This window comes from Patella vulgata, chromosome 6 (assembly GCF_932274485.2).
Source record: "Patella vulgata chromosome 6, xgPatVulg1.2, whole genome shotgun sequence".
Taxonomy (NCBI): Eukaryota; Metazoa; Mollusca; class Gastropoda; family Patellidae; genus Patella; species Patella vulgata.
This window is the reverse complement of record NC_065884.2, coordinates 21,854,020-21,878,980: the sequence shown is the minus strand read 5'-3', so window position 1 is coordinate 21,878,980 and position 24,961 is coordinate 21,854,020. Positions and strand designations below refer to the sequence as shown.

The window sequence follows — 24,961 nt, the reverse complement described above, 5'->3', positions numbered from 1 at the left end:
GGACAGTCATCTTATTCAAGCAGTTGAATACAAACGTTTTTAATTTGTTTGACCTAATTATGTTGTATTATGTATATAAACGACGTAAAAGGAGATGAAAGTATGGATTCTGTTTGTAAATTATTTGTAGATTATGATTGAGGGTACAGTAGGAAACAGTGTGTATGGTGATATAGCATTAGATGATATAACATTCCATTATGGTAGTTGTTCTATCAGTCCATCTAAAGCTGTACCTCCTGGTAGGACAACACCTAAACCTACAACTACCATGTCAACTACTCCTAGAGTTTTTACTTCACGTAAGTTACTTACCTACCTTGAAATCATTTTTGTTCTTAATCCAGAGATTATGACAAGTCTATCATGTCTAGAGCCAGTTTTAGATGTTTTTTTTTTGTAGTACCGGGTTGGATGGCTGAATGGTTAGCGTGTGCGCGCTATTTCATAAAGTCTGTCATTGAGTCAACTGGCGTGGTTTCGATTCCTCGGTTGTATGTGACAAGGAGTAGGATCGCCTATTCAACCTCGTGGGTTTTCTCTGGGTCGGCTATCCTCCCACTGCTAAAGACCCCTACACGCAAACAAATTATTGAAATAAAATGACCAAGTTTTGGTCCAGCGGACGTTAAACCCCATTTCTCTCTCTCTCTCCCTTTTAGTGTCCCTTCTAGTGTCCTGAATTTGTATAAAATGGATACCTGAAGCCTGTTTACATAACTTGAGTAACCTAGAGACTGCCACATTCAGTCAAACTATTGGAAGCTCTCATTGATTAATGTGTATTTTCAGTGCCTGGAACTGTGTCCTGTAATTTTGAGAGTAATTGGTGTGGATGGACACAAGCTAAAGACGATCAGTTTGATTGGGAAAGACATCGGAGAACAACATCAACTAAAAAAACTGGAGCTTCTTTTGATCACACAACTGGCAAGAGTAAGTTTGTTATATACATTTAAAAAACACAAGCTCTGTGTGTTCTTTCTAAAAATCTAATGACTTGAAACTTGGGCCGAAAGAAAATGTTAATGGGAGGATAAACTCTAGTTCTTTACATGTATTTGTAATTGTCCTATTTTCAGATAGAATATTGATTCGTGAAATGGGGGTTTGGGTAATCTAGTGGTTTAATGTGTGCACATAAAAACACAAGGTCTGTCATTTAGTCAAGTGGCATGGTTTCGATTCCACGCTTAAAGGACAATATTGGTTCCAGTCATTATCACATATGTGATAGAGCTGGTTAAACACATTCCAAATATAATATTAACACAGAGATCATTGCTACGATAGCTGAGTAATACAGGTTTCCTTTTTTAGGTGGTTACTATATTTATATTGAAACAAGTGTAGGAAAAAGCAATGATAAGGCCAGAATATTGAGTCCTGTTATCAATGCTCAAGGTATCAAATGCGTATCCTTCTGGTATCACATGTACGGACGAAATGTGAAAGCACTGAACATGTATATTCAAGCCGGTTCCAATCTTGGAACACCTATGTGGCACAAGACAGGAACTCAAGGTAACCGTTGGATACAGGCTCAAGTTGATGTTAAACTTACCAAACAATATCAGGTAACCTAGATATTTGTCATTCTTTCTATAATGGCTTCCTTTGAGAATTGCATTCCCTTGAAGACATGAAAGAAACTATTATTTATTGTCTAGAATGTTGCTGTTTGTCTGTATAATTTGGTACAAAATTGAATAAAATTGAGTAATGGCATGAAATTTGTTGATATGTATTGTAGCAGAGGTACTCCAAATTTCCCTTTAATTTAGCTATATACATAATATTCAGTTACTCCCCAGTCCAAGCTACCCCTATACACCAAATTTCAGCCTCTGGACATCGCTAGTGTAGCCATCAACCCTGAAAAGACAGACAAAACGACAGTCACAAATATTAGTAAAGATTAAGCAGATCAGGTATCCCCTTTAATCAGCCAAGTGCTTTAGTGTTGAAGTTACCATAATTAGAGTAGTTTTACCAGCACCTGTATATTGAAGTTGTATAAATAATCCTATTTTATATGTTTTATAGATTGTATTTGAAGGTGTAAAGGGAAATAGTATCTATGGCGATATAGCTTTAGATGATATTGACGTTACTGATGGATATTGTAAGAGTAAGTAGCCAGTTAATCTGTTAGCAGGGAGAGAACATCTGTTATTTATTCATTTAATAAATTTCATCGTAAAGCTTCTCAAATATCCCATCTAATGGAACAACTCAGAAACACCTTGTTTTTAATTGTTTCAGTCTGGTGGAAAAAATGTAAGATAATAGCACCAAAGTCAATCTCCTATTTCCGTGTTCTCCTAGCATTTACAATTAGGGACCAGTGCAAAGTCAAAGGGGTCATCATGGGGTCCAAAAAATAACCAAGTATACAATCGAGCACTCTGTGTTTAGCATATGTACACTATATGGATTATAATTAATTATACAATTCAGTATGTAATTGCTCGTATTTGGACAATAAATTTCAGTAGCTGATACCAGAGTCGTTCATTTTGCTGTGGTTTGATCTGCCACATTTTTGATCAGAATACGCGTAAGTGTGAATATTGTAGACAACAGGGATATGTGATGTTAACAAAATATGTATTGTTTTATAATTTATTAAATTAAGATAACCCATATTAGGATTTAGCAAAGATTTACATGAAAAGTTGTGACACATAATGGTTCCCAATGCCCATAATATGGGAAAACTGACTGAACATGATGTGGGAGTCCATAGAGATTTTTACAATGTCCCCAGGGGTCAGCAAGTGGAAAAAGTTGGGAATCTCACTTTTTATTTTATTTGTCAATGATACTAACTATAGATAATCTATTACAGGTCAGACTCTACAACAATTTTGTGATTTTGAGAATGCCACCTGTGGCTATACACAGGATAAATCAGATGACTTTGATTGGACTAGAGGAATGGGAGGTACTAGTTCATCAGGAACAGGACCAACAAGTGATCACACTTACGGCACTAATAAAGGTGAGACACTAACATGGTATTTTAATCTGTATTCATCTTTAGAGGTAATTTAAGAAGTAGAAAATTACATTTCAAAATACATACTGGTCAAGTCGTCAAGTAAAATGCATTTCAAAACATATACTGGTAAAATCGTCAAGTAAAATGCATTTCAAAACACATACTGGTAAAGTTATTAAGTAAAATGTATTTCAAAACACATACTGATAAAATTATTAAGTAAAATGCAATTCAAAACACATACTGGTAAAATTATTAAATAAAATGCATTTTGAAACACAAAACGGTAAAGTTATAATGTAGAATGCATTTCGAAACACATGTACATAAAATTATTCAGAAAACTTTTTGCTCACTAAAAATCTGTATAAAGTTTGTTTAGTTCAAGTAAGTTATCGTCACTTGCAAACAACAATATTTAGAAGATTGAAGGTCTGAAAGGAACATGTGTTTAAAATTTATTTAGTTTTTAGTAGTATTTACAAAGATATGATGTATTGAAAATTTGTCATTATTCGGCATCTTCTACAGACGATATAAACAAGATGTGGTCAAAACAAGTGGGGATCACCTATAATTGTTTTGATCCGATTGAATCTAGGTCAGGAGATTGTCTACCTGTGATATTTTGATTTTTTTTTTTTTTTTTTAAATTAAATGTTAAATAATTAATTCGATTAAGCCATAAAAAATTGGATATTGTCTGGAAAATCTGAATATTTTTCACCTAAATTGAATTTCTTGACGATTTGTCAGTAATTTTTATGACCACCAGACAATGACTGACAAAAATGACCAAAATTTGTATTTTCATAGAGATAATATTCAAAGTATTATGTGTTGTTTATTTCAGGTCATTATATGTATATTGAAACATCACGACCCCGAAAGCAAGGAAATAAAGCAAGATTGTTTACAAATCAACGACCAGCTTTAAAGGCTACAGCCTGTTTCCGTTTTTACTATCATATGTATGGTTCTCATATTGGTTCTCTTAATTTACTGGTAATTATCTATATATACATGTTTTAAATTGTAGTTAATGAGCTATCGAGTATGATCACTTCTAAATTCTGACATGATCTTTTTGTTGTTGTGCTTGGTCATTATTGACAAATGGTTGTCATCATTATCAGATTTTTTGTAATTAATCCTTTTACTATTAGATTTTTACTTTACGAATGTTGTATATTGTCATAAACTGCCTGTTCATTGGCCCATTCCAATTTGTTTGATCACTGTGTAGATCTGAGAAACTTATTGAAATTCCATGTCATGCCCATTAAGGTATTTGTAGAATTAATACCCCATTCATCAAAACCATTTAGGCACATAACAGTCACTGTTTCTTTGATTTTTTTTTTTTAATTTATTGGAATTGATCATATATTAGATTCAGATCTATATATATATATTTATTTTTTGAAATAGGGGCAACTTGAGACAGGGAGTGACATAGGTCTGGTTCTGTTTGACTACCACTTCCAGAGTTATACTACTTTAGGTTCAGGGTTCAAACCATTCATGGCCATGTAAACAGCTAGTTAGAACTATAATTTAGTTTCAATTTGTCATTTAACCTTATAAGCACACAGAATCTTGAGAAATAATTCAAAAGCCTAAAATAGTAATATCTTTTTATGAACTGCTCAGGGAACTTATAATCTGGTGGGGAATGTATGTTTAATTGACCAGCCTCGTGGCTTTTCTCCGGGTTCTCCGGTTTCCTCCCACTGCTAAAGACCCCTACGCGCAAGCGAAATATTGAAATAAAATTAAAAACCATATGTTAGTCCCGAAATGACCTACTCTGTGTCGAGTGGACGTTAAACCCCATTTCTCTCTCTCTTTTTATGTTTAATTGACTGGCAAACTATTTTTCTCTATTTACCATAGATATTTTTTTTTTGTTAACAGTTGAAGACAAATAATGTTTTAAGTAATGCTATATGGACGGAATCTGGTAATCATGGTGCAGCATGGTCTCTGGGTATGATCACACTAAAATCATCCCAGCTGACAAAACCTTATCAGGTAACATTTTTTAGATTCTGAAACTTTATATCTACACTTTTGTTGTCACGCCTGCAATGTACTCTTTGCGCTCTGTATGAAATAAAATACATGAATAAAATGCAGACATTAATAATTGATCAAATATGCGGTTACATTAAAAATATCAAGTGGAATCAATTTAAGAATAAAATATCTTGGAATGAAATGAAATGCAGTTTCTACACTAATGCAGAGAGAGTTACGTCTTGAAGTGAGATATAGAGGAAATTTGACACAGATCTTTTATGTGGATGCCAATGTGTACACAGGATCTCTATTTTTTATCGGCAATACTATATTCCGGAAAACAACCGGAAAACACCGGAAACACCATTTTATACTGAATACCGGAAAATACCGGAAAAGACACTAAATACCAGAAAATACCCTAAATAGGTAACCCGGAGACTGGTACCCTAAATAGGTAACCGGGAGCCTGGTCCTCTGTGTGCCTGGGTTAGGGTTAGGGTTAGTTTCCGGTTTATAGTATAGCCCTTCTCCGGGTTAACTATTTAGGGTGGTTTCCGGTATTTAGTGTTTTTCCGGTGTTTTCCGGTATTCAGTATAACATGGTGTTTTCCGGTAGTTTTCCAGGGTGTTTTTCGGTGTTTACCGGTATATAGTATAGCCCATTTTTTTATCTCATTCAGATGACTAGACACATTTCCTTGCCCTTCCCCTTTATATTAAACCACTAACAATGGAAAACCAGGTTGGAAGGTCCTGAGGAATTTTCTCGGCTAGCACTGGGATCGAACCTGGGACCTCCTTGTTAGTGAGCCATCATGGCTAATATCCCAAAATGATGTAGATTAAAGTTAAAAGATTATTATATCATCTGTGTTGTTTTTTTTATAACAGGTTGTGTTTGAAGGTGTTGTAGGTAATGGATACCTGGGTGATATAGCTATAGATGATATCAGCGTTGTAGATGGGGCTTGTGCAGATCAAGGTATTTACCTTCTTTAATACAAAATATTCAGGTATAAACACATGTCTCTTTCATTTCCTGATAAATGGTGTCCTCTCTCAGATTGATTTTTTGTTTTGTTTTGACATTTCTTTTAATTTTTTTAGGCTAAAAAGACAAAGTTTTAGGTTGGATCAGTTTGTAAGACAGTAATGGATTGGAGTCCTAATCTGAATACATTTGCTCAAATGAATTTAGATGTTTTTGATCTAAATCGAACTAATTAATATTAAGATTTCAAATATGATCCAAATTCTTACTGATTTGATTCTTATTCAGTTTGGAATTTTAGCACAATTTGTAAAAATAGTTTTGTTCAAAAATTAATCAGGGAATCGTGGTTGAACAGTGAGTAAGACGTTGGATCGCTAACTTAAAGGTTCTGTGTTCGATCTCAGTGTTGGTCAAGAAAGTTCATCGGGATTGTCTGGTGAGGTTCCCACATGTCAGTGGTTTATGACAGTGGGCCTGGCAAGGGACAATGTATACTCATTTGGATAGGGTGAAAAACAGCGGCTCTGTGTACACATTGGCGTGCTTGTAAAAGAACCCTTGACAGTTGAAATTTGAATGTAAGAGTAGGCTGGGGTTACACTGTCCACTGTATAACATATGCCCGGTCGGAACATTTTACATTAGAACATTAAACCCCATTCCATTTTATTTCAATTAATTATAGGTGAATGTGATTTTGAGAAAGATTTTTGTACATGGAGAAACCAACAAGTAGGAGATAATTTTGATTGGATCATAGGTCAAGGTCAGACATCCTCCAGGACTACTGGACCCATCACAGATCATACAGTACAATCCCCTAAGGGTAAATAAGACTTTTACTGATTTATCTCTCTGTTTGAAATTAATACTATGCTTCTATCAGGAGTTACGTTTATTTTACAAATTTTAAACACATGCATGTTGTTGAATTTTTGACCATAAAATAGAAATACAATAAAAGAGAGTTGCTTTAAAATCCATCCCATAGAACCATTCTAGTTCTATTTGAAAACTGCAAGAATACACCACTAACACTAGATACACATTCTCAGGGAAAATATGAAAACAGAAAATGTAAGAGTCACAACATTTTTGGAAAACCTGTAAGGTCTAGTGAAGGACCCGAAACCCACTTGTGCAAGACTGTACCGCACATGTCAGTGTGTATGCATCAGAAGAAAAAACATACTATTTTCATTATTAAATTCTCAGTGATATTACTATAGTAATTGATATCCCTAAATAGTTTTTTAATTGAACCAAATCAAATGATATAGTTGGACTAAATAGTTGACAAACTGATAAGGTAAGCTGATTTATTTCAGGACATTATGTTTATATCGAGGCTTCATCCCCTAGGAAGATTTATGATAAAGCAGTGCTATTGAGTTCATTATACCCACCTACTAAAACACGATGTCTCAACTTCTGGTACAGTATGAATGGTGCACAGATTGGAAACTTAACTGTTTATTTGGTGGCTAGCACTGGTCAGAATGTATCGCTATGGCAACTTCATGGTGACCAAGGTGACAAATGGCAGAATGGACATGTTCCAGTTGTATCACCAGTAAACTACAGGGTAAGTAATTTTACATTTTCAGTTGTATAAATTAATATGCTGACTATTTTGAAATAGTACGAGTTGCTTATATGCATTCAGTTTTGATCTAACTTGTTATCTTTCTTTAATCTCTGTATTTTTTTTTTATATCATATAGATGGCGTTTGAAGGTGAACGATCTACAGGAATAGCAGGAGATATAGCCCTAGATGATGTCTCATTTACGGAATCAAACTGTGGAGGTAAATATCCTTTTCATATGCACACCAAAAAAAAAAAAACAAAAAAAAAATATTTTGAGTCACGTCTTAATGAGAAAGATGTTGGCTCGCTAAAACTGTAAGTCTTATGTTTGATTCCTGGTAGAGAACCGATAGTCATTCGGGTGAGACAAAAAAAAAAAAACGAGGTACTGTGTACACATTGGCATGCATTTAAAAGAACCCTTGACTGTTGGAATTCAATATGAGAGTAGGTCGTAGCGTTGCCTTCCATGCAAAATTTCCCCCATGGCAACCTATGGTATATGCCTGACTGTCATCGTTAGCCCAGTCGGGGCAGAACAGTAGGATGTTAAACACGATTCCATTTCATTTCACTAAAAAATTATTTGTAGTAATCACCTATACCTTTGCTAAAAACTTGTACAAATTAACTAGACATTATAAATTTGGTTTGAGCTGTATTGAATGTTTTAAACAATTTTATTTACAGTTACACCTACAAAAGCTGCTGTGAACAATACACAACCAATATCTCTGGCCACTACTCCACTCCCTACACCAGGTTACTTTTTTTGTCATTTGATTGTCATTTTTTATAACGAAACAAGGGGTCCTTTTAGAGATTTGTTGTCCAGTGTCGAATAAGCTCAAGTCTTTCCAAAGTATATCTCAAAGCTTAAAGACAGCTGTATGAATCTTTGTACACACAGCCACACATCAACCTATATAGGAATATCATTAAAAAAAAATGGTTCAATTCTGTTCAGTATTCAAAAAGATATATCAGATTGTCATTTCATCGATCTATACTGCTCGCTATGCCCTAAACCCATAGCTATTTTGCTGTCCATTAAAATTTAACGATAGACCTGTTTTAAATCTGCTTGAATCCAAGTCGGAATATTATTTAGCGTTGGTATTTTAATTTTATTTTTTAATTGAATGTTAAATATCAATCTGAGTACATACTAACATGGATTAAGGCCGTGAGAAATTTGATATTTTAGCGACATGACAATGGCACATTAGGACTTTAACCCAGTATTCATTAAAGTGATTTCAAAACTGAAACTAACATTAAAGTTAATGATAAAATGGATAATAAAGATTTAGTCTTGAATGTCAAGTACGGTTGCTACGATAATCAACAATCAACACTAGATCTTGTCAAAACCTTAAACTTGTCATAACTTAACTCAATAAAGTAATTTGAATGAAATTTTCAATATAGTAATTTTTCATAATCTATTTTTAAACTATTATAGCAAGAACGGCCATCTCTTTATTTAAGGGGTGAGGCTACCTGAAAAATGTGTTCTGAAATTTTAAAGCTATTGAATTGAAAATGACACAAGTAGTTAGGAAATGTAATTTTTTGTTGGATAAGTTCTAGAATGATTTCAGTGGTATCTATATCTCAATGTCTCAATATCTTTTTCAATGATTTGTAAATTGATACAGTTTAATATTTACAAGGTGTTCTATATTATTTCTAGCTACAGGAAAATTTGATTGTGATTTTGATATTAATTTATGCACCTGGACACAAGACAAAACAGATCAATTTGATTGGTTAAGAAATCATGGATCAACACAAACACTTGGCACTGGTCCCACATCTGATCATTCTGGTAAAAGTAAGTAGTGTTGCGCTTGTAATTTTTTTTTTTTAAAAAAAAGGTTATTGTCATGTAAGAATACTATCTCTGAAAGCATTATGACATTAACCCTTTAGTTCTTCGACCACATCAAACCGCTCTGTCACGTGCACAGCTGTTGCGCCCACATGGACTAGTAAATGGTCCTGGATATTCAATATAAGTACCATTACAAAATCCCAAGTTTTTAATTAACTGCAAAAATATTTATGTCCCTGTAAAATGAATAACAAGAGAGAGGTAAGTCAGTGAACTAAGATATCCTAATTAATATGCATGAAACTGGTGTGACATGCATAAACTATCTCTCTTAATACTTGTTATTTCTGGATGGCCGAATGGTTAGCATGTGTGCGCCGTATCATTGATTCTCTCATTGAGTCAACTGGCGTTGTTTTGATTCCCCGGTTGTACGTGACAAGGATTAGGGTCGCCTGTCCTACCTTGTGTGTTTTCTCCAGGTCCTCTGGTTTCCCCCCACTGCTAAAGACCCTACGCACAAGTGAAGTATTGAAATAAAATTGAACCATATGTTAGTCCCAAAATGACCTAGTTTGTGTTGAGTGGATGTTGATCTCTCTCTCTCTCTCTCTCTCTCTCTCTCTCTCATCTGAGTGAGCTCAGTAATATTATAATTTCAGAAATTTAGTTACAGTTCAGTCTTATAGTTAGTTATTTTTTCAGATGGCTATTATATGTATATCGAGACGTCTACGCCAAGGGTGAAAGGAGATAAAGCACGACTTGTGAGTCCACAGGTAGATGGAGGTACTCCAAGATGTCTGATATTCTGGTTTTATATGTATGGAACCCATGTAGATAATCTTAATGTTTACATTAAAACACGGCCAAATCTAGGTAAACCAGTCTTTAATCGACAAGGAACAAAAGGACAAAAATGGCACCAAGTTTTAGTAGATGTTAATGTCAAAACATCATATCAGGTTAGTTATACAATACTTTTATTGTAAAGAATCCTTGGAAACTTAAAGATGTGGACCATCATTTGCATTTTCAGATATCATTGTGTTTATTTTAGCAGTAGAACTGTAAATATTAATCAGTATTAAGATTGAGGTTTTATTTGTCGGAACAAATATAAATTTATCAAACCTAGACTCTACTACTTTAACGATTGCCGATTCGGACATTCAGGCGCTGACTAATGTTAAAAACTTAGTAGTGATGCTCGATTCAGCCCTAACAATGGAAACACATGTCAACTACATTTGCAAAGTATGTTACTTCCATCTCTGTGCCATTGGAAATATCCGGCATCTTCTGACAAATGAAACAGCCCATACTCTCATTCGATCTCTAGTGTTCTCTAGGTTAGACTATTGCAATGGTGTTTTATGTGGCCTGAACCAATTATTAATGTCAAAGTTACAAGCTGTTCAAAACACCGCTGCGAGAATAATAAGTAAAACATCAAAACGCTCTCATATAACACCTATTCTGAAGGAACTTCACTGGTTGCCAGTACATTCCAGAATAACGTTCAAAATCTTGTGTCTTGTGTTTAAATGCTTACATGGATCCAGCCCAGAATATCTGACTGAACTTTTGTAAGTTTATGAACCATTAAGAAATCTTCGTTCCCAAGTACAGTGCCTTTTACACATACCGAAATTCAAATTGCAATCCTTTGGTTATAAATCTTTTAGATGTTATGCGCCAATTGTATGGAATTCCCTACCACACAGCATTAAAACATCAAGTTCGCTTGAATTGTTTAAGACAAAATTGAAAACTCATTTATTTAATCTAGAATACGAGTGATCAAGCTACTAGTGTAAAGTGTACAGAGTGTCATGACTGCGCCTTGAGCATGTAATTTTGGATGGAATTGGCGCTATATAAATATACATTATTATTATTTGCAGGTTGTAATAGAAGCCAGTGTAGGTAATGGTTATAGAGGAGATATAGCTATTGATGATGTTACTCTTGGTGATGGAGCTTGTCAGGCAGGTATGTTAAACAATCATTTTAATCTTATCTGAACCCAAATTCTTGGAGTTTAAATATTTATTTTGACCATTATTACAAATGTAATTCCTATTGGTGTTTTTACACATTTACAAATAAGGGATATTGGCTTTTTGATGACAAAACACACTTTCCTTTTACTTGTGATTCCAGGTTATAAGTGAGCCTTGTGCATTTTATCTTTTGACTCTGTTCTGGTACTATGGTCTTTCTGGTTTATCATACTATTAAAATATAACAGAAACAGCTGTGTCCGGAAATTTGGCTTGCTGATCGAGTGGTCTAACATGTCATAAGACCTATCAGCAATTCAACTATTGTGATTCGATTCCGTGCTTTTATGCACCCAGGAGTCGCGTCACCTGTCTAACCTGGCTGATTTTTCTGGGTTCTCCCCTTTTTCTCATACTGCTAAACCCCCCAGCATGTCAGAGATGTTATTTAAATAAAGATGTACCATAATGTTAGTTTTACAATGACCTAGTTTGTTTTGTGTGGACAATCTCTGCCTATACAACTTTTCCCTCTTTGATCTTGAAGAATGTATCACAAATGTAATAGTACTTATAGAAAAGAGTATTTTAAAAGGCATGCAAAACCAAATATGCATCAGTGATACAATAGTCAGTCAATTAACAGGGGTAGCACAAGAAAAGTGTTTCCTTTGTTTCGGATAGGCTGAAAATTGAGGAATTTGACAAAAAGTAGGCATAATTCTTGCTTTCCGGGCAAAATTCTCCGTAGTATTTACAACATGACCATAACAAATAACCATATGTTAGTCTCAGAATGACCAAAAAGGTGGGTTGACGATACTTTAAACAGCACATTTATTAGCTGACCTTGAATCCATGTTTATTTTGTTTCAGTTGCTAATGTTAATGTAAGTGCAGGAATATCATGTGATTTTGAAGATGCAAAGATTTGTGGTTATACCCAATCGAAAGCTGATAAATTTGACTGGAGTAGAGATAACGCTGGAACATCTTCAGTTGCTACTGGACCAACTGCTGATCATACATACGGCACAGCTGCTGGTAAATTCATCTATATAATTCTCTCTTAATTATCTTATGACAGTGATCAGTTGAAACATTGTACGGAAGTCGTTTTTTTTATACATTAGTTTGATGTTAATGCACAAAGATATACTGATTATAGTCTATGTCCACCCTTATGTTCAGTAGTTATGAATTAAAGATGAATTTTCATGGTTGAAATGCATATTTTTGTCAATTTTACCTTATTAATAAAGCTAGCCCTAGGACCTAAAATGCTAGAGCATTCTGAATATAATACCCATTTATCATTTTATTCACTATGTAAGATAGTAAGGGAGCTGTTTCTCTTTTAACAGCTATGAAACATAAATGATATCATTCAATCTTTTAGGTCATTACATGTACATAGAAACATCAGCACCAAGAAAAACAGGTGACAACGCCCTTCTCATCTCCTCCCCACATACTGTTGGTGCAACTGATGAATGTTTAGAATTCTGGTATCATATGTACGGACGAACAACTGGAAATCTCAATGTTTATATACAAAAGGGAGGAAACTTAGGATCTTTTTACTGGAGTGAATCAGGTAGGTTGGTTTTATTAATCTTTTAATTTCAGAAATGTTCCAGTTAATGCTGCTTGCCAAATTTTGTTTTAACAATTTAAAAATTAGGTTGACAATTTTATTATAACATATTTAAAAATCAGGATGACAAAATTTATTTTAACAGATATTGTATAAATAAGGTTGGATATTGTACAAATTAGGCTGAGAGTTTTATTTTAACGGATATTTCATAAATTAAGTTTTATTTTAATAGGTATTTTATAAATTAAGTTGATATTTTATAAATTAAGTTTTATATTAATGAATATTTTATAAATTAAGTTTTATTTTAACAGATGTTTTATAAATTAAGTTGACAATTATATTTTGATAGATATTTCATAAATTGTGTGGACTATTTAATCTGAAGGGAACATCATTCTGTTCAGATTTCTCAATTATATTCCAGGTTCACAGATTAATCAACATTTAATTTTGGAAACAATATCATTATTCCATGCTTTGTGATCAATAAAGGCTGTTTATATTGTTTTCACTTAGATTAGAATATTGTCATGACAATGATAACCATTGTAGAAGTTTGAACCTAGAGCCGTTGATGAATAGTAAAGATAGATATGTAATTTATATTTATTATAGGTAATCAAGGTAATCTGTGGAAGCGAGCTGAGCTGAAGATTAGTGCTGGAGTCGGTAATATAAATATAGTATTTGAAGCTAAAATGGGTGCACCTTATTTTAGTGATATAGCTATTGATGATGTTTCTATCAAGGGAGGAACTTGTGGACAATCAGGTAATTTATTAAATTAATAAATATTTAATGTTTTTGTAGCTTTATTGTTATATATTCCGTTATTAAACCAAATTATTCATATTATTAAGAAATAGTAGTCAGAAGCCTTCTTGAGATCTTTGTGCTGAGTTACTTCCCTTTATTAATAAACGGCTTTGATCCAAGAGGGGAGTGAGAGAGAAATGGGGTTTAACGTCCACTCGACACAAACTAAGTCATTTCGGGACTAACGCATGGTTCCATTTTATTTCAATAACTCGTTTGCTCGTAGGGGTCTTTAGAAGTGGGAAATCTGGCTACCAGCGACAAAATATCATAATTTTGCTCAGGCCTTTATTTGACACCCTGTTAGGAGTCATGTGTCAAGGGTGATAAACCATGTGATTAAGATAAGATTAGCTCTTAGATGACAAGTTATACTTGAGCCAGATACTAATCAACATGATATTTTTTTTTTTAAGATTCTCAAATGATTATAGTTAGTTACCTTTATATAAATTCAAAAATCGGCATGTTTATTTACTAGACTATAAAGATTACAAACACATTAAAAATTTACAGAATTTTATCAAGCAAAGCTTATTGAATAAAAAAATGTGTCAGTCAACCATTAATCAACTCTTTAGCTAATTATAAAACTGAACTTATTGATTATTTAGATTATCCAGGTGAATTAATGACACTTTAGGAATAAACCATGTCGAGTTCCTTGAACCCTTGACAGATTTAATTTATTAAAGAGGTATTAAATGTAACAATTCCTTTATTTATTCAGGTGACTGTACTTTTGAATCCAATTTATGTTCTTGGAGTAATTCTCAAGCTGATGATTTTGATTGGGTTCAGGGAAAGGGATCAACAGGATCATCTGGTACAGGACCAGCAACTGATCATACAACTGGCACTGGTAAAGGTAAATATAGTGTATATTTAATATTTTACAAACAAACAATTTATGTCACTTGTTACAAACTGGATTGATCAATATAGGTTGTCTTATTCTGTATCTTGTGACGAAATGCTAATTGTTTCCAAATATTTATAAGATTTTGAAAGGTACTAAAATATACTGGGTATTCTTGTGATTTTGCTGTGATTGTTTGTTTATGATTCTGAATAATTCTTTTTTTATTTCTTTTCATTGGATTTATTTTGATTCTATAGCTTAACTGAAGTTTATATTTTGAATATGATCATCAGTTCGTTGTTTTCTTTTTTAGGAATCTATATGTTTATAGAAACATCTGCTCCAAGATCGACAGGTGATACAGCCATCTTGCAGAGTACAGATTATTCATCTAGTGATGTTTACTGTATGCACTTCTGGTACCATATGTATGGAAGTGGTATAGGTAGTTTGAGTGTTATGGTACAGCCCATAGGACAGAATGGTACAGCTATCTGGAGTTTATCAGGAAACCAGGGAAACAAATGGTCAAATGGAGCAATAGCGATACCAAAACAGTCAACCAATTATATAGTATGTTTACATTAATTACATAATATATTAATAGGTTTACACTGATTACATGTGTGGTATTGGGATCTCTTTAATAAAATAGTTGAAATTAGTTATTGATGACAAGCAGCATCTCCACCATGTGGTATTGGGATCTCTTAACCTGTCACCATTCCGATGTTATCGGATTGAGCAAATTCGCTAAAGCAGTTAAGTAACTAACGACGCCATCCTTTAGTTCACCTTACACCAGAAGGTCAAGGTCATTTATTAACAACGGGAAATAACTCTAACAACAAGAATGAACAAAAGGGAATGAACTCCAATATTGTTGGAACGAACTACATATAACAGTAATTATACGACACATGTTAGGTTTACACCTAATTAAATAGTTGGGTTACACAAATTATATAGTTGGGTTACACTAATTATATAATATATTGATATGTTTACACTGACTACAAGTTAGATTTACACTAAGTAGGTATTAAATTAAATCATACCTAAAAAAACTACCAAAACAGTTGGACAATTAAACAGTTGCTTTACACTGATTATATACAAGAGGTTTAATGTCCACTCAACACAAACTAGGTCAATTCGGGACTAACATATGGTTCAATTTTATTTCCATAAGTCGCTTGCGTGTAGGGGTCTTTGGCAGTGGGAGGAAACCGGAGGACCCAAAGAAAACCGGCGAGGTTGGACAGGTGACCCTACTCCTTGTCACGTACAACCGGGGAATCGAAACCATGCCAGTTGACTCAATGACAGACTTTATGATACAGCGTGCACATGCTAACCATTTAGCCATCCAACCCCTCTAATTATATACAAAGTTCAGCACTAATTGCATACATATTAGATCTTCACTCATTGCATACATTGTAACTCTATAGCAAATCAAATTATTTCTTAACGTGCTGAAAATCAAATATAATAAAATAAAACATCAAATAGAACGAAAATGTAATTTGAAAAATGAAACTTAATCTGTTTTATAAAAATAGTTGTGCTTGGAGATAATAATGGTAATAATAATAATTATGTCCATTTATAAAGAGTGCTAAATCCTTTAAACAAGCTCATGGTGAATATCAGTGTTATATTATTTAACTTTTTTCCCCCTTCAGGTAATGTTTAAAGCAGTGAGAGGGTCCAATCTTCATGGAGATATTGCTATTGATGATATTCAGTTTGATAAAGGTATCACATGCACAATTTCACCTAGTACAGCGACTGTACAGATAACAACACCAGCTCCATCTACAACTATTTCACCAGCTATAATACCAGGTAGTAGCAAATAAAATATAACACATTAATAGACGAAATTTCAGTGTATTTAAAAATAGAAATAGATAGTTCTGTTTTATGATACCTCGCTATAGCGTATTGTGATAATAACAAAAAGCTTCATTAAAATATATTTTAGTATTATTATCATCTAAAATCAAAATGCAAATATGTAAAGTAGACCTCTTTTATTTAAAAAAAATTAAATTAGCTAAATTTAAGATTTTTTACTTTCATTAAGATGGCTTTAACTGTGGTTTTGAGAGTGGATTATGTAAATGGACTCAAGATAAAACAACAGATACTAAGAGATATGATTGGTCGTTAAGGAAGGGAAAGACAACATCTGCTGGAACTGGACCTGTAGGAGATCATACATCTGGAAGTAAGAATATTAATATTGACTTGTCTTAATGTAGGGGTGGTGTTTGAGTGACAGAATGGGCTAAGGACATTTGTATTTTCTAGTGTATAGAGGTACTATTTGTTGTGTATAGAGTTTTTTTTCAGACAGGTATTTTGGGTTTTTTTTATTGTGTATAGATGGGATGTGTTATCATTTGTGTAATATATTATGTATAAAGGTATTTTCAGATGGGTATTAGTTGTATTTTATTGTGTATAGATGTATTTTCAGATGAGTACTATTTTTATTTTATTGTGTATAGATATATTTATATGGGTATTTTTTGTATTTTATTGTGTATATATGGGTATTACCTGCATTTTATTCTGTATAAAACTATTTTTAGATGGTTATTATTTGTATATGGAAACATCAGGAAAACATAAAAATGGAGACAGGGTTCGATTGATTAGTCCTAAGATCAACGGAGCAGCTCAACAATGTCTGAAATTCTTCTACCATATGTTTGGACCTACAATAAACAGGTACTGCTTTGTAAATATTTAATGGTAGGGCTTCTTCTGTGAAACAAATTTCAGAAAAATTTCAGGTAGAATACTGCTACTTTAAGTGTCAACTTGTAATGGGATTGTATCATTTAGGTTATGAAATAATGTAATTTAATACATTTTTGAGAGAAGCCGTCTTGGGGTAAAAATAACAAACCCAAAAACTATGTAGTGCGTATTTAAAAAATGGTGATCCAAAAGATGTGATCTAAGGAAAAACAAAGTCATTTTCTCAGATTAAGCATAGAAATCCATGTACATAGCAGATTGTTTTGAGCCAAAGGAATGGAGAAAAGGTATTTTAGCACAAGTGTATTGTATGTGGGTCTCTTTGTTGATATGGTGATGATTATGTCAAAAAACGATACATGAGATAAGTGCTCAAATCCCTCCACTGGCTCCCCATAAACAGACGTATTCAATATAAGATAATCCTCCTCACTTACAAGTGCATCCATGGTTTAGCTCCTAACTACCTGAGTGATCTTATACAAATCAAAAGTGGAGAAAGAACAACTTGATCAACATCAAAACACAACCTTGTTGTTCCAAAAACGTTGAAAGTATCAGGTGGTGATAGGGCATTTTCAGCGGCAGCACCCATCCAATGGAATAAACTCCCAGCAACATTAAAGGAATCCAGAACTTTAGAGTCCTTTAAATCATCCTCACTTATTTAACTGTGAATACCAAACGTGACAGTGCAGCTCAGCGCCATCGAGTAGAACAGTTCTAGATGAGAGGCGCTATACAAATTCAAAATTATTATTATTATTATTATAAAATTTGTGCATTAGATATATCATTAAGTACAAGGAGATCATCCATAGAATAATTTGATTCCCCAAGATGTCATCAATAAAGCACCTGTAAAGTTTTGGTTTGTAGCAATCAAAAAATATTTGTTCCTTTATAACTTACAAAAACTTAGTTGTAATTAGGTCCAATTTTGGTGTCAATATTAAGGGTAAGTTAAAGTAAAGCTGGTGGATAATCAGGATCTGTTGATTTATCTAAATGCTGTTTGGTGGCATTGGGGATTTCTGCTTTGAAATAGAAATATATTGTTTTTATTGTGGCCAATTAAAGATACATTCCCTCATACAAACTGGGTGATTTGATGATATATTTGGAGTAAAAACATATTCAAACTAATTAATTTATCAAAATTTTGCTTCAAATCCTTTTCAAAACATTGTATTTGAGATCGAATACCCCTGCTATAAAAATTCTATTAAAAAGAGGTCATGTTTGTGTCACGTGATGGGGCTGACTACTACCTAGCAACAGGTGCGAAGCCGGGGAAGAATTCATTGCATATACAAGATGATGTTGTCTTTTTGAAAGCGCTGTCCATTTATTATAAATATTAAAGCCTAATTAATTTCATAGATTATATACTGCCCAAGATTTTTTCCATGGTTTTTATCTCAGAAACTGTTGTATTTTTCAGCTCACCATCAAGTATATCACCATACAATCTTCGCATAGACATCCCTAATCGTCGGGTTGCCGGTTAGGGAAACCCTTACATTTCTGTCCTGTATGCGCTCCATGGGTGTTTTTCAGGGAATCCAGCATTTTTCTAATAAGATTGGATGTTTCTACTTTCCATATGTACCGAAATTGCTATACTTTTATTGGAAATAACCACCTGATAAATACCTTTGTGGGAAATTATCTTTAAATGACTAACATTTTAGCCTAATCGTGGCATTCAAGAGACGACTGTCATCAAGAGTTTTTAGGGTGCTTAAAAAGGAATTATGACCAAAACATTGTATTAAATTACATTCATTCTGACCTTATTTCAATATTTCATATTTGTCAAGCATAAGTATAATCCTGGTAACTATGATATCTGCTTTTCTTATACCTTAGGTTGAGTGTTTATCTGTCTAATGGAACTGTTGTTGGTTCACCAATATGGATGAAGTCCAAATCACAAGGTAACAGCTGGAAAGGAGCTTTTGTACAGATATCTGGTGGATCACTTACAGCTACAATGACTAATGTAAGTTAACATTTTCCTCTGGAATTTTGTTCATTATAATCTGTCATTTTATTTGCTCGTTCAACTCTGGCATTACCCAGAACTTATGGTCCCAGATATTCGGTATTGGTAAAGGGAAAACCTTAATTTTTCTTACATTTTTCCAATCCCATTTTCTAGAAAACTGGTGAAATAAGCCATTATTCATGATTTTGATGATCTATTATATGTAGGTTGTATTTGAAGCTGTAAGAGGAACAAATTACAAGGGTGATATAGCTATAGATGATATTTCCATGACTCCAGGCTCCTGTTTGCAAGGTAGGACTAGATTCATGCTGCTTATAAAGATATTTTTTTCAACTCTTTAACCTGAAAAAAAGAAAATAGAGGTACATTTTCTTCGAAAAATGTATGTGATACAGAAATACTATGTAATGTAGATATATGAAAATTATATTACATTTTGTTTTTGATGTAGGATCTCAGTCACCAATAGATTGTACTTTTGAACAGTTTGCTAAATGCCACTATGTACAGGATAAACGGGATACTTTTGATTGGTCAGTAGGATCGCAGGCAACAAGTTCAACTGGAACTGGTCCTAGAACTGATCATACTTTAGGAACTACTTCAGGTTAGTTAAAAAGAAAACTTATCTGCATTATGATATATAATATATAATTGTGGATAATTTATTTGTTTTTAAAAAAATAGGTGATTGATTTAATCTCAGTTTGATTAAATTGTCATTCCAAACATTAATTAGATGCTCATCTATAATCTTGATCGCATAACAAAGATGTGTTTATCAAATTAATTTCAATACACATATTGATGATGCATTAATTTCTAATTTTAAAGTAATTAGATTATTTTGATAATATTTCAGGTCATTATATGTACATTGAGGCATCAGCTCCCAGAAAATATGGTGACATTGCTAGATTGACAACAGCACCTTTCCTTCCATCTAACGGGAAATGTTTGACCTTCTGGTATCATATGCATGGAAACACCATGGGTACCTTGAACATCTATCTCCAGACAGCAGCATCAACTACAAGTTCACCTCCAATATGGTCATTGAAAGGTAACCAAGGCGATCAATGGAAAGTAGATTATGTATCGTTACCAGACTTCACTAATGCTACAGTAAGTTTAAGACAGTTATTTAGCTTTTTACATGTGGGTGTATATTGTCATTACCCCCTCTCTCTCTACATGTATGCTTTATATAGGCTGAACTCAGAGTAGCTCATTTATTTTACACAGTGTTTTTGTCACTCACAGAGGGCTGGATTAATCTTGTAGGGGAGGGGGCAGGACAAGTCAATGGGGTTTGGAGGGGGACTGAATTAAAATAAAAACGTATTGTCCATTGCAGTGCAAATATTCAATTTTGTGTAAAAGGGGCTATATTGAATTCAGCAGTCAGGAGTTAAAATGGGGTCCCTGATTGTTGATCAAAACAGAGCCCGGAGAATGACCTTCATAATTTTCATAGAATCTCTCAGTCATAAAATTGACCTTTGATCTACAAATTTGGGAGGTCCGGGACATTTGTCCCACTTTGACCCCGTAGATCACATACTACTCTCACAGAAAACTCTTTGCGATTTTTTGTCAAACTTGTTGGGATCGTTCGACTACATACCTCTGCCATCAAATCATTGTTTAACTAGTCTTCAAAAAGAATCTAAACAACATTTAGAGGTGCCCTCAAACACTGGAACCATTAAAAGTTATTCAACCGATCATAAAAATTGGCACCAAAACATGTTATGGCTGGCAATTTAATGTTGTATTAAAATTAAAGATATTTTTCAGACATGTATGGTATCGGTACCAATTGTTTTCACCAACTGACATGGTTCCAATAGCCACTCTTTACTTTTCCTGAGGTCTGTCCTGTGTCACATACACATGTGCATTATAGCCTTTTCAACACCCTTAAAACATAACATCTTAATTAAACAGTATATGAGGCAAGATATCTAATTCTGTCTAAGCAAACAATATTTTAAATATTGGTATATATATATATTTTAGGTGATGTTTGAAGGTGTGGTTGGTCGAGGCTACTCTAGTGATATTGGTATTGATGATATTGTATTAACAGATTCCTGCCCAATACCAGGTAATAATTCTTTTTTTTTTAAAACTTTTTCTTATCAAAACAACTAGTTTTGTCAGTTCTGCTAGGGATGATGTATGAATAGAACCACATGTTATGGTTGGTTGAGATATTTTCTCATTCAGTTATTTAGAAATTTCCCTTTCCACTTGATTGTCACAATTTGTGGGATTAAGAGAATTCAATTCCTAAACGGTCAATCAAGTTTTCCAAGATATATGTGGCCTATTGTTATTGACTGTTACCTATAATGCTTTCTGGGATCAATAATACAAAAATAGATGGAAATACCACTGCCTTACAAAATTATCCCCTTCCCCTCCCCACATACACATTCCAACATAACAATTAAAGCTCTCGTAGCCTGAATGTAGCAAGTTATTGACAAAATGTTAAAGCCATGATTTAATTTGTATTAAGTAACAGTGTAAACTCCAGGAGAATCACCAATGTAAGATTAAGATAGGTTGTCAGCTGTCATGATGCCTTCCTATATGATATAAAGGTGGTCATTTTGACAACTATCATTCTTTCTTAAAGGCACAACAAACCACATTGTTCACATATCTAAAAATATGTCCTTTTTGAATGTAAAGATTAATATTATTAAGCACATCTGTAAAAATGTTATCAATAGAATGGGTTGGCTTAATTGTTCGAAAATAAAATATTAGAATTATTGAAGATGGTACATGTAATCTGAAATAAATAGAAACGTATAAGATGGTCATAACAAATTAATTTTTTTAATAAACATACTTTTTGTTTAGTATGGTCATACTCTTTATACACTTAACCTTTATTCTGACATGTTGGGGCTTTAATATAGTAACCAATCTTACCATGTGTATATCAGATAAGTATTTGAAACTTACTAGTAATTAATATTTGTTATAACATGGATACTACACTGTAACCCAGGTATCATTTTTAATCTTGTGTATCTAGCACTAATTTCTTTCACATTCGTTTAATATCCAATCTTTGTTTAAAAACTGTTTAAAATCACCATAAATCATTTAATTTGTACCTCTGTTCAGTTAAAAGCTGACCATTCAATTTTGATAATGAGTGTCCAATTTACAACTGTTTAATTTCTCAACCACTGTTAAAAAATAAACAACCCAATTGATTAATGATGTATAATGATTAATTTTTGAACAGTGGTCAGGAAATTAAATACTTGTAAATTGGACACTCATTATCAAAATTAATCAGTCACCTTTAAACTGGACACAAGTTCACAAGTACAAATTAGATGATTTTTGGTGATTTTATGAATTTTTAAACAAAGATTTGATATTAAACATGTGTGAAAGAAATTAGTGCTAGATACACAAAATTAAATGATACCTGGGTTACAGTGCTAAGTGCTACATTGATTAATCCCAGTATAACTCTTCCTCATACACAGAATGTGTTTTTCTATATGGCCATGGATTAACCTATTTGTTATTTTGGATTAATCATATTGTATATATTTTTATATACAGGTGACTGTGATTTTGAAACTGATAAATGTGGTTGGACCGATTCACAGCAGGATGATTTTGATTGGATCAGAATATCAACACAAGTCAACAAATTTGGCAGTAAACCCACAGCAGATCATACATTAGGCACTGGTAAAAATGGTAAGAAACTTATTTTTTAAATGATGTTCTAAAATTAGTTGTTTAATTGAATTTTTAATCACCCACATTGAAATGTTGACCTGTGCCAAAATTGCTTGTGGACGCTCTAGAGGCTAAAGTAAATATTTGATTGAGTTTAAATTGATACACAGTGTTTAAGGTCATAAGATGAAGAAGCCTGTTGATTTTCAACAATTTCCGATAATTAATGTCAGAGTTATGGCCCTTGATCACTTTGAGAAATCTTGTAGAATCCTATTGATTTTCAACGATTTTTGATAATTACTGCCATAGTTATGGCCCTTGATTATTCATTCAATTGACTTTAGATTGATACACAGAGTTTATTTACAGTCTTCAGACAAACAAATATATTGATTTTCAATGATTTTTGATAACTTGAACAGCTAAATAGTTTGTATACTTAATGTTAGCGTGGGCAGAACTAGAATCCAAACAAACTCTAATGATTTTCTGATAATTACTCTTTTTACTCTTAATCAGATTTTAGTATATTATAAATGTTTCATTACTGACAAAAGAAAAAATATGCAACAACTCTTGTTGACTGTCTGGATGATTTAGCTGCTGTGGGCATATGTTTCATTGCCTGGCAACCTATCTTTGTTTAAAGTATTATACTTCAACCTGATAGTCAATTTAATTTACATCATTCTGTTATCTTTAAGGTAACTATATGTACATTGGATCCCAACCAGTATCTGCTAAAGGTACTAAAGGACGTTTAATATCACCAACTTTACCACCAACTAGTGCTACTGGTCAATGTCTAAACTTCTGGTATGCTTTATATGGAGATAACTTCGCTGCAATGGCCATCTACATACAACAGGTAACCTCTATATAAAGAATAGAATGAATATTTTTGAAGACTTTTCTAGAAAACATATGATAGATTTTTATTTATTTATTGTTATCAATTAATGTTGATTTTTCAGTTCTGGTCATCAGTTTTTTTCAGTCTTTTCATTCCTATAATATAAAGCATTCTTTGAACCTATGTCCAAGTGCGACAACTTCACAGATACAGTGATAATTGTATGTGATCCTCATTGAAGCATTACAGCCAACATGCCAATTGAGGGAGAAAATTTGTTTTGCAATTGAAAATTTTGAAATTTTAGTTCGCTTGATCTTAAATTACAACATGATCAGATTTCTATAAATGATAGATCAACTAGACCCTATAAGTCTTGGATTCCTAAAAACAGAAACATGCAGTAACATCATGATGTGTACAGTGTACATTGTTCAATGTAATTAATAACATCCTTACACTAAGGTTTCTAGGGTGTTGAAGTTATTCTTGCTATTGTTACAGATATCTATCCAATTGGAATTGATATAAGAAGTGGTGTATAGGGTGTTAAATATTGTATTTAAATTATGTTCTTACAAACTGTTAAACTGCAAATAGTCTGATACATAAAATAACTATTGACCTAAGAAATGATTAACATTCACTCCATAGTTGAACCTGTAATTACAGTCTAACATTCTTTGATTGATTACCAATTTAGTTTTTGACTGAACTAAAAGTATATAGTTGAACCTGTAATTAGCCTAACTTTCTTTGATTGACAACAAAACACATACCTCTGGAAAACAGCTACTAGTGTATTTAAGGCGAGGTTTCGTAGAGTATTCTCTCAACGTTATTCTTTGATTGATT

At 33.1% G+C, this 24,961-nt stretch overlaps 1 protein-coding gene across 1 annotated transcript in view; it reads left to right on the top strand.

Moving 5' to 3' along the window:
• LOC126824299 (MAM and LDL-receptor class A domain-containing protein 2) overlaps positions 1-21,560 on the top strand; it is a 35,713-nt gene extending 14,153 nt beyond the window's left edge. The window contains exons 17-39 of the mRNA XM_056101718.1: positions 131-302; positions 2,852-3,004; positions 3,858-4,009; positions 4,922-5,038; positions 5,921-6,011; positions 6,709-6,849; positions 7,352-7,608; positions 7,748-7,832; positions 9,311-9,451; positions 10,157-10,416; positions 11,359-11,446; positions 12,334-12,501; positions 12,857-13,054; positions 13,676-13,831; positions 14,607-14,744; positions 15,052-15,144; positions 16,831-16,974; positions 17,598-17,610; positions 19,386-19,518; positions 19,731-19,818; positions 19,979-20,134; positions 20,390-20,521; positions 21,550-21,560. Coding sequence (XP_055957693.1) covers positions 131-302; positions 2,852-3,004; positions 3,858-4,009; positions 4,922-5,038; positions 5,921-6,011; positions 6,709-6,849; positions 7,352-7,608; positions 7,748-7,832; positions 9,311-9,451; positions 10,157-10,416; positions 11,359-11,446; positions 12,334-12,501; positions 12,857-13,054; positions 13,676-13,831; positions 14,607-14,744; positions 15,052-15,144; positions 16,831-16,974; positions 17,598-17,610; positions 19,386-19,518; positions 19,731-19,818; positions 19,979-20,134; positions 20,390-20,521; positions 21,550-21,560 — 3,087 coding nt within the window. The remainder of the gene's footprint in view (positions 1-130; positions 303-2,851; positions 3,005-3,857; positions 4,010-4,921; positions 5,039-5,920; positions 6,012-6,708; positions 6,850-7,351; positions 7,609-7,747; positions 7,833-9,310; positions 9,452-10,156; positions 10,417-11,358; positions 11,447-12,333; positions 12,502-12,856; positions 13,055-13,675; positions 13,832-14,606; positions 14,745-15,051; positions 15,145-16,830; positions 16,975-17,597; positions 17,611-19,385; positions 19,519-19,730; positions 19,819-19,978; positions 20,135-20,389; positions 20,522-21,549) is intronic.
• The last annotated feature ends 3,401 nt before the right edge of the window (positions 21,561-24,961 follow it).